This window comes from Pocillopora damicornis, chromosome 11 (assembly GCF_964200805.1).
Source record: "Pocillopora damicornis chromosome 11, jaPocDami1.2, whole genome shotgun sequence".
Lineage (NCBI taxonomy): Eukaryota > Metazoa > Cnidaria > Anthozoa > Scleractinia > Pocilloporidae > Pocillopora > Pocillopora damicornis.
This window is the reverse complement of record NC_142680.1, coordinates 22,366,617-22,377,407: the sequence shown is the minus strand read 5'-3', so window position 1 is coordinate 22,377,407 and position 10,791 is coordinate 22,366,617. Positions and strand designations below refer to the sequence as shown.

General features: G+C 39.1%; 3 protein-coding genes and 1 pseudogene across 3 annotated transcripts; 1 reads left to right on the top strand and 3 right to left on the bottom strand.

Annotated features, from left to right (window-relative positions):
* Positions 1–56: 56 nt before the first annotated feature.
* On the top strand, positions 57–7,226 carry LOC113678321 (adhesion G protein-coupled receptor L2). The gene is made up of 2 exons (XM_027195211.2): positions 57–254; positions 3,182–7,226. The coding sequence occupies exon 2, from the start codon at positions 3,451–3,453 to the stop codon at positions 5,089–5,091; it is 1,641 nt and encodes a 546-aa protein (XP_027051012.2). The 5' UTR covers positions 57–254; positions 3,182–3,450; the 3' UTR covers positions 5,092–7,226.
* Positions 1,050–2,374, bottom strand: LOC149038299 (uncharacterized; annotated as a pseudogene).
* LOC113678322 (dynein light chain Tctex-type 5-B) lies at positions 5,798–7,323 on the bottom strand. Its single transcript, XM_027195212.2, has one exon. The coding sequence runs from the start codon at positions 6,916–6,918 to the stop codon at positions 6,391–6,393; it is 528 nt and encodes a 175-aa protein (XP_027051013.2). The 5' UTR covers positions 6,919–7,323; the 3' UTR covers positions 5,798–6,390.
* Positions 7,324–7,472: 149 nt separating this feature from the next.
* On the bottom strand, positions 7,473–10,791 carry LOC113678341 (recQ-mediated genome instability protein 2). Its single transcript, XM_089187256.1, has 3 exons — positions 10,698–10,791; positions 9,480–9,755; positions 7,473–7,812 (listed from the first exon to the last, which is right to left on the bottom strand). The coding sequence occupies exons 2-3, from the start codon at positions 9,748–9,750 to the stop codon at positions 7,637–7,639; spliced, it is 447 nt and encodes a 148-aa protein (XP_089043382.1). The 5' UTR covers positions 9,751–9,755; positions 10,698–10,791; the 3' UTR covers positions 7,473–7,636.

Sequence of the window (10,791 nt, the reverse complement as noted above, 5' to 3'; positions counted from 1 at the left end):
AGCATATATAGCAATGATTTTTTACTTATATTAGGCAGACATGTCAATAGATCTATAATTCTTAAAGGAACGGAGAACAAAAAAAGTATTTTGTCTAGTTTCAATTAGGACTACCGATCACTCCGTGGCAGTCTCCGTGATGATTCTGATGATGTGGAAACATTCGAGCTGCTTAGGGCTCTATCTCGCTGTTTACTGTTTGATATTAGAGGGCTGCCCTTCGAGATGCAGTGGAAAGCTGACAGAGCTTGCAGGTAGGCAAGAAAATGATATAATCTTTACAAAACACCACACAAGATTTACACTCTAAATAATTTCACAAAGGGCCACTAATATGCCAGTTATGGATGTGGCCAACATCTGCGTATATCACAACACTTCACTCTTTGGAATAAGAAGTTAAATTTTAGCTTAGTGATGAAATAGGGAAACCTGTTCTTTCGTATCGAAAGATGTTTTTTTGTCTTGTATTCGTGAGGAATCGAACCACAGACCTCCGATACTCTACCACTGAGCCACAGAGACTCTGTCACGTCTGTGAGCAAGAACACTTCGAAGTTCATTTATTACATGCGTCCTTTCAACATACTGCAAGGATCAGCAGTGTTGATGGCGTCATGTTTGTGTTTTCACGAACGTGAACTGAACAAAACAATAAAACTTCAGAGTCTACCTGAGGAACTGAACGTCACACTTTCAAATTCCGCGCTTCGATGCTCTATTACACCTTTTGCTGTTCATTTACGCAAAATGTACATTCATTTACGTCAACAGTTGAAACTATACGGCAAATATACATTCATTAGCACTTCCATGAAACTCATGAACGCGAACGAACTTTCAATAACGCTATTTCCATATGTATTAACATTCAATAGCATCAACGGATGAACAATTGCACCTTTGAACAATCAAACAGAACAAATATACTTTCAATCTCGCGTAATGGTTGATCATTAACACCAATAGAAAATCAATTGCATAGTATGACAATCAATTGCGTATTAGAGACATTCATTAATACAATTTGCATAGAGACGTACATTCAATTGCACCTTCATACAATCGTTTATTCGATATGGTCAATCATTAACGTGAACTGACAAACATGTGTGTAGTAATAACAATCAACTAGGGAAAAAGAAATTTCAAAATTGTTCGATTACAGTGTACTGTAATGTAATGTTTTGTAATTATCCTTCAATTTCTTCATTATTTAAACATCTTGGAATGTACGTTTGCATAAATCTGTACCACTGTCCACATTTAGCAGCCGTGATGGTGCCTATGTTTCTTTGCAGGGCCTGAAGTAGCAATTGAGTGCGGAAGTTGCCTAACGCGGTTCCTTGTCGTCTTGCCTGTGCTCTGTTGTTCATCTGTTCTTGCTGCTCTGGACGGCTTATGTCCGCTTTTATGGCTGCTTTTAAGGCACTTATTTCTTGCTCCACAATGTTAAGAAACGGGCTGTATGGTGGTAGCTTTTTAAGCTCAGAATTAGGACCAGGAATGGCAGGATTGTTGTGGGCTGGTGCACCGTCATAAATGAAAATCACATGTTCATTTGGGTCGAGATTTAGCCTTGTCTGTGACAGGAAATCATTAAATCTTTGTCCATTCATTCCACCGAGAAACGAGTCCATTGGTGGGTGAAATTGCCAGTGCTACAGTAACATTTCTCCCTCGCTGACCACATACTTGTCGATATGCCCTCTCTCCCATCCTTGCTCGTCCGTGACTTCTTGCCGTCCAAATATTGTACCCACGCTCGTCTACGAAAATACTATGATTCACTACAGCATGGCGCATGAACCAGTTGGCATAGTCGACTCTTTTTTGCAGGACATCAGGGCGGTTTCGTTCAACTGGGAGTGGCCTTGCCAATTTCACACGATACAATATACCTTCAAGTGTTCTTGCTACTGTACGGTCATGGATTGTTGGTTTTCTTGGAAGACGCTGTCTCAATTCTTGATTTATCTGTGCTAGTGTCAGCAGGCAATTTTCGTTCAAAATGTCATTCAGGCAATTCCTCATTTCATCATCTACTCGAACATGATTTGCTCCTCCTCGTGGTCTCTCCGCGATCCTTCCTTCTCGCAAGTATCGTGCAACGATACTTCTTGCAGTTGAACGGTTCACTCCGATAGTAGCGGCAACCGTCAAATAATCTTCATTCACATCTTCGAAGGCTTGAATAATTCTTTGACGCTGTTCAAGTAGGATTCTGTTTCTTGGTGGCATGATTTTCTCCGGTTATTTCTGTCCACTTGTTCATACAGCGTACTGTGTACTGAACATGTAAAATGTTCTTCATTTTATATCTGCTTCAGCAAAATATTGCGCAAAAAGGAACATAAAATTTAAATGATAATGTACATACTCTTGTATTTAAGTTCAGTATTATAAAATACATGTAACTACGATGAATGACACTAATGAATATTTTTTTCATCCTATTGTTTATTCGAAAAACACCAATGTTTGTCAGTTCACGTTAATGATTGACCATTTTGAATAAACGATTGTATGAAGGTGCAATTGAATGTACGTCTCTATGCAAATTGTATTATTGAATGTCTCTAAAACGCAATTGATTGTCATACTATGCAATTGATTTTCTATTGGTGTTATTGATCAATCATTACGCGAGATTGAAAGTATATTTGTTATGTTTTATTGTCCAAAGGTGCAATTGTTCATCCGTTGATGCTATTGAATGTTAATAAATATGCAAATAGCGTTATTGAAAGTTCGTTCGCGTTCATGAATTTCATTGAAGTGCTAATGAATGTATATTTGCCATATAGTTTCAACTGTTGACGTAAATGAATGTACATTTTGCGTAAATGAACAGCAAAAGGTGTACTGAGCCACAGAGACTCTTTCGTAATCTTGCGGCCATTCCTGGGTTGTCAAACAGCACGAGTCCTGCATACTGCCATGATCAGTGGGCTCAGTGGAAGAGCATATCTGAACGCGGAATCTGAAGCTCTGAGGTTCAGTTCCTTATGGGGCGCAAAACTTTTACTTTGTCCCACAATCCGAGAGAAAGGACGAAAAAAGATCATTCTCTACTTCACTCTTTGTTCAATAAATCATTTGTATTTGCTCAAAGCTTGCGTGATTACGTCATTCATAAATTTAGAAACTTTGTCCTTAAAAAATTGCTCGTTTCTCGTAGAAAAACACGTGAAAAGAGGACGTAGAAATGTTGGCCCTTTGTCAGTAAATGGAGTAGAAAGTTATGGGAATTCTACTCTCAATCACTCGTTGACATTGAATACCACCAGAAGTTTGACGGGTGCATTTAATTTAACACAATGGATCCTGACGAAGCTCCAGATGACGAGTCTTAAGGTGCAGGGTAATTCCTATACAGTTCTTTTCAAGCTGGTTCCTTCCACCCCAAGAGAAATACCTGCTAGAAGAATATAAAAAACTCAATGTCCAATGGGTCAAGTCTATGACAATTTCATCCAAGTTTGCCGCTTCGGTATAAGTGCCTTTGATTTGACAACCTTCAGTAAAAGAGTCTTTATCGTTGCGATTTTCATGCGTGCTAACATTTCACCTCTGCAATGTCCAATTATAACTGAGCCTCAAGTTAAACAAGCCATTGTCGGGAAGTTGGACATAAATGACACATCTATTTCCGGAATCGCAATTGCATATCTTCCGGGTACTCTTGAGCTTACGGCAACAGTCACAGCAGCCTTTAATCTCGATTTAAGCCAAACGATATCGGACTTTTCTTTCCGTAGCCTCAAGACAGCACTGAGCTCTCTTTCTATTGAATTCAATGGCACAAACTTTACTGTCTTCAATGTAATTATGAGATATTTTAATTGTCCTGTAAAAGAAATCTTCCAACCCGATGAGTATACATTGCAAGGAGATGTAGTAACTATCTCAGCTACTGGAGAAACGTTTCAAGAAATTGACTTTTACACGAACGAAATCATTCTGACAAATGGGTCTTACCTTCCCTCAGGGGTTCTCACAGTGTGCAAACAACCCGCGATAAACTGTTCAGGGGTTTTCATTCGATTAACGAAGGACGAATATTTCATTTCGTCAAACTATTCTCTATATCGAAACGTTTCGGGAGAAGTCATAAAGCCTGGACGGTTTCATTTTATTAATGGATATCTATGGTTTTGTGTAAACTTCTCTTCGAGTTACTCTTATGAAACGCTGACGAATGATTCCACGATGGAGGAAATGGCCTCGGAGGTGCTAACTTATGTCGGTCTCTCCGTCTCGATTTTCTGTTTTCTGATAGTCTTAGTGACTTATTCACTATTTAAAGAGCTTCGCACTTTACCCGGAGTCAATTTGATGAATTTTTCTATAGCACATTTGTTTAAGGACTCACTTTTCATTGCTTCTGGATGCGGATTGCCAAAGCTTGCATGTACAATAGTTGCCATAACAATGCATTATTTCTTATTAGCTTCCTTCACTTGGATGTCAATTATTGCATTTGAAACGTGGAGGGCATTTTCCAAAATCCGCATCCAGCCCAGAAATCCAAGCAGAAGGCAAAAGTGTGGTTACATGCTAAGAAGAATGGCTTGCGGATGGGTCCCTCCGTTTGTTTTTGTCTTTGTGTGCGTAACTCTTGACCAGTCCCGCGCGGCCTCTTTTCGCTATGGCGAGACTGGGACCAACAGCTGCTGGATAAACATTCCCACTGCAAATTTGTTCTCGTTCGTTTTGCCAATAGCTATCGCCATTTCGTTTAACATTGTGTTCTTTGTCTTGACTGTGATAGCTATACGGAAAACAAACCAGCAGGCGAGAGAGGCAACTCACCACGTAGCGAATCGCAAAACTCCCGCGGTATTTGCAAAAATTTTTATCCTGATGGGGTTTACATGGGTTCTTGGCTTCTTGCAGGGTCTGGTATCGGAATACTTTCGATACCCGTTTATCATATCAACAACTTTCACGGGACTGTATGTTGCACTGGCGTTTGTGTTTACATCACGAGTAAAGGGGCTTTGCCGCAGCTTGTTGTGCGCTGACAACACTTCTGTTCCATCAACAACTCCTGTCACAGCAGTTAAGATCGTATACAATGCACAATGAAACGCATATTTCTCACTCACAACGAAAGAATCTGATTGGGCCAGACCCAAAAGTCATTTATGAACACGAAAATGTGATGAAAGTTCTCCCTTCAATAGACTGCCCGACGGCCGACAAAGAGAGGCCGCCCCAAGGAACTTGGAGGAGAACCGTAGCAAAGGAAACTAGGAACGAAGGCTGGACATGGGAGCAGCGTGACCAGGTGGCAACAGACAGAAATCAATGGCGCTGTCTGTCCGAGGCTCTATGTGTATCGACGCCCGAGACGGACTTATTAATGGTGGTCACTGACCGGTTTCCACGCTTCCCATTATGATCCTTATATAAAACATTGTTACGAAAATGTTCAATTTTCATTTGTTAAAAAAGAAAGAGTAAAAAAAAAAGTTGATAACGTCCGTCGAAACCCAAAGGAACTTGGTAAGAGAGCGGGAAACAGGAAGCGCGGTGGTTGATGGTTAGGTGGTGAATGGCTGTGGCCCAAAATACCGCGAACACCTGATATACCTTTGCAATTTTCTTTTTCTTATCGTTTAAGAAGAACTCGTGGGTTACGATTTCAGATTGTTGCCGAGACATAAGGGTGATCTAGCTATCACAAATACTAGCACCTGGCACCTCTTTACCGACCCCACCTGGGTGGAGGAAGTTCTTGTAAAAAAAAAACCTACTCTTATTACATCACTATGACAGCATAACAAATCAAGGTTTTGATGACAGTTTAATTAGGAGGTCATCAAATTATTTTGAGTGATAAAACACCTAGAAGTAAATTAACGTTAATAAGATTTAATTCCATTTTTTTCTGCCATGTAAATGCAGTTGAAAAGTTTCTCTTCAACCCATTTAGTTTGACTGGATCAAACTTTAATTTGTTCCCAATTTTGCATAAACCAAACCGGATACGAAAATATGCGATCAAACCTTCATCACACGTTCGATATTGATTAACCAAATATTTGAAAGTATATTTGAAGCGCGTACGCTTGTTTGAAATAAGTATGTTTAGATGCATTGTATTGGCAATTTCCTTCAGTGTGAAGTGAAGTTTCGACATAATATATGGCGCCCAGAGAGAAAACCAGCTCTGAATAAAAACGCTGATTTAAATCGCAATTTCTTCTTCTGGATAAACTTCACTGAAGATGCACTGTTCTTGCAATTTTCTGACACGAGAGTATAACATTCGGAGCTAAACTAGGCAGTTTTTAACTGTAGCTTCCCTCAGATTGTAGTCAATCAGAAATCAAGTCATTCTTGAAGGACGCAAAGACGTGATTGTCATGTGCAGCGATCCAACTACTCTTGATAAACTCCGAACACAACACAGACAGCAAATACAGAGTCGTTATGGTAGCTCTCTGATACAAATGTATCACAGTCAGTGTCCCAGATGGAACGGCTGGCAATTCTCACATCTTGCCCTTTTACTTGTCCAATCGTCACGGAACACACGAATTTAAACCGAGCGTAGCCAAGCTGTTTCAAGTCGCTCATGATTGAGTTGGACATACCTTTAGCGAGCTCTCTGCATCTCTTCGCCTCGTATGTTTGCGACTCTAGCGACTGTAGATGCTGAACAATGATGCTTCGAACCTCTTCAGCGCTAAATCGTTTCTCAGGCTTCATCTTGTATGTATTCTCCGCGATTGTTGTGGCTCTGGGGCGCGCTGAGTGCGTTGAAGACGACGCTTGCTCGACATTGCCAACAGGACACGAGAAAAAGGTCATTACGAAATTACCCTTTTGAGGAGGTACTTTCGGTGCGGGGAAGAACAGACTTGAAGCGCTAGAGCTGCTTCTTGTTCGGGTGTGACGACCTTCCATGATGTAGAATCTTTACAAAATTAAGCAAAATTTCTTAGACTTTGACGAAGCCGAAGCCGTCACAAGATATCTCCTATGGTTTCCATATTAGATAATGTGCGATACCCTTAGCGACTGATAAACACGGCAGGAAATTTGATATCGGAAACCATGACAAACAGTTTAGACACGCGGAGATTGTAGAGATATAGAGATTGTAGCAAATTGTAACACAATTTTCAGTTTGGGTATGTTATGTCATTTAACGCTTATTACATAACTTGAATTTTCCTAAAAATTGCGATTAAATTTCCACTTTGTTAATGACATTAGCGTACAAGTGTTTTTCTTTCCTGAGTCGACGAAATAAAATGTGAATAACGCCAATTCATTTACCCTCCCGTCTTCTTACACCCGTTGCCTAATCTGCTCTATGACCCCATATGTATGCCGCGGTTTTTATTCTCTTGCTTCGTTTCCACATGTTAGCTGTGCTGAAACTTTCTTGGAATCAAAGCTCTGAGGTCGACTGTAAAGCCGACGTCTACAGGTATGTGTTGACAAACTAAGACATATTTACAATCTGAAGACCACGCGCATTTATTTTAACACGTACATAGATCATAAAGGACACAAGTCTGATTCACTCGAAACCAATGTCATCACAAAAAAAAAACAAAAAAAACAAAACAAAAAAAAAAATGAAATGAAAATGAAAATACCCGTATATGGTATATTTCTATTTTCTGTTCATTCCAGATTTAGACTGGGCATCTATTACCTCCACCATCCATAACATCTCACTCTGAGGATTACTGCTGAGGTTGGCAATTTTCAATACCTTGATGGTTGGGTATTGTTTCTGATCAAAATTGCCTACTGATTGCAGTCTTCCAGCAATCATCACATACATTCCTGTTAAGATAATTTAAAGATTCATCTTATTGGACCAAATAAAAAAATATACCTCAGGGATATTGAGCATTGGTCAAAATGCAAGGGAGAAGGCTCTACAGAAAGTCTCAGTGCCTAGCAGGTTAAATTTTGCACAAGGATGCACAACCAACTTAGCTGAGGAGAGCTTGTTAATGAGTTAGTCCATATACTCTAGGTTCATATGTGTCTTGCTTACTTGCTAGGATAGGCAAAGTTGAAAGGGTACTGAGAGGTTAGAGTGGACAAATCAATAAAAATCAACAAAACAGAATAAAAAAAGTCATAGATTTTTGGTTCAGTCATCACAATTTATGAAGTAAGATCTTATTATCAGTTTCTGAAAACCATGAGGTAAAAGTAGGTGTTGCGACAATCATTCAGCAGTTTGCTGGTCCCCAACTACTGCACAGTATCACCACATCATTCGCACTAATATCCTAACTGTCAGGTATGTTCTTGCTGCCCGTTCTTCCTATAATTTCATTTACCTTGTTTGTTATCATTGAAAATTACTGTTATTTAAATCATCTCTATATGTATTTCAGATAACAATGGTTATGTAAGTTTAAACAAGTTTTGAGAATTTATTAGTGTGTTCACTACAGAAGGTACAGTCTGTCTGTACTTGATCCAAGTAGCCCAACCAGTCAGAGCTAACTTTAGTTTCCATAGCATGAAGCAACAAGGAGCATTACTACTCCCCCCCCCCAAACACCCCCCTGCATGGGGTCTAGTCCATTACAAGGCTACCCCAGCACTTCATTATGCTTCCATGACAGGTTCCATGTACCTGTTTACATGCATGGGTGGAGAGAAGCTCTGCGAAAGTAAACTATTTGCCCAAGAACACAACACAAAGACCCCGTCAGTGTCTGACCTCTAGACTCAGAGTCCAGTGCAATAACCATAAGACCACTGTATCTCTCGGACAAGACCGCAATTTATTTAAAAAAACCTGAATATTTCAGGTACAGTTTTTGTGTTGACACCAATCACATTGGAGAAAGGGCTTATTACTCCTTGATTTCCAAGACAACAAAATTTTCAAGTACTTCTGTGATGTTCATCGTATTCAATGTATCACAGTAGATATTAGGCACAAGCAATGGACTGGAAACAGCCTGAACATTTTCTAGTATGACAATCCAGGGCATGAAACTGCACCTAATACAGGTGCCAATGCAACTAGATTTTTCACTTTGGTGACCAAATCCTGAAAATTAGTTGCCAAATTGGCGACTAGAATGTTTCATTATAACCTTACATGTACCTACAGATATAGTGAATTAAAAAGATTTGCAAAGATAAATCCGCAGCAAACTTCCTTGTTAAGTTTGTTTCCAAAACGCAGCACATGCATCTCAATTGATAACTAGATGCCATCTTCGATTTAGGTGAGCTTGAACATTGCATATCATCCATCCTAGTGTCCACTTTGTAGCACGTGAAAGATCTTTTCCCTAACTTAATTTCTAGAATGATGACAGTGTAAAAAAAGGTTTTGTTTGTCTTTGAAAATGGCGACCAACTTTTTTTGAATTGACTACCACTTTGAAAAATTTAGGAGCCAAGTGGCTAGCAGAAAAAGAAGTTAATTTCACACCCTGCAATCATTAATTAATTAATATCTCATCCACAATACCTACCTTTATGAAGGGAAAAATCTCTTACAAGCTTGGTAACACCTGTGACTTCAATGATACCTGTACCATCATCCAGTAAAAAGTCATTTCCATCAGCTCCCACCAGAACAACAATACCTTGCACCCAAACTTGATCAAAACAAAATTTCACATTTCCTTTCTTGTACAACCATTGTCCTTCAGTTCTGTTATGGCTCAATGAACAGTGCTGTAATTGACAGGCAAAGAATTTTCTGGCTGGTGAATCAAGATGGAATGTTTGTTTCTGTGACATAAGAGCTGTGTAAAGGAAGACATGACAAAAATTTCATAAAACTAGAATAGGAGACAAGCCATGAATAGCACATGATTTTCTTGGAGAGCACAGTCATCCAAGCTCAATTAGTTCTCTGAGATTGTTTGCTTGGTTAAATTTTTTTTGATAAATGACCGACAGATAATTGGCTAATTAAACCCTTTATTGAGACTAAGCCTTCAGTGACCAGCACAAAAAAATTTTCTATATATACACAATCTTTTTAGTAGTTTCTGGAACATAACTTGAGCATAACTGAACCTTGTGGCTCAGTGGTAGAGCATCAGTGCACGGAATCCAAAGGTCTAAGGTTTAATTCCTCATGGGGACTCATAATTTTTTCTTTGTCCTGTGCTTGTGACAAGATGAAAAACATCTTTCTCTATTTCTTTACCGAGTTTAAAACTTACTCCTTGTTCACCTCTACATTCTAGTTGAAATGTGATATACCAGTGAATATATATAGTTACATACATATATTACCATACATGAAAAATTTATGCACGTCTAACTGGTTGAAAAAGAGTGCATTTTTCATGTAACACGAATGCAAAGTTGTAACACAAGTGTAAATTACAAATAGCTGCCATGATTTCGTCCATCTTGAATTTCTCTGATGCGTTTTTCATGCAAATTCTTAACAAGTAGCATTATGATTTCTCGTGCAATTTGGTGTAAATAAGCACTAGTAAATTTTTCAACGACAAATAAAATTGCACGAAACCGAAAAATTTACTTGTGCTTATTGACACCAAATTACACGAGCAATCATGTTGTTACATCTTCTTAACGAGCATTAACAATAATCTACAAAGTTTTGCAAAATAAAGCAAATGACTAAAGCTAGAGGTCCCTGAGACAGGACCCATCAAGTTAAAATCAAACAAAATAGCAACTACTGACAGCATTTTTTTAGCAAAGCTTACCTACGCCACTGAAAAATTCGCAGCTGCAAAGAAACTCTGAGATGCACTACAGCCCGCTGCTCTCACCTTCCCGCCATTTTGAGACGTTCGTAGT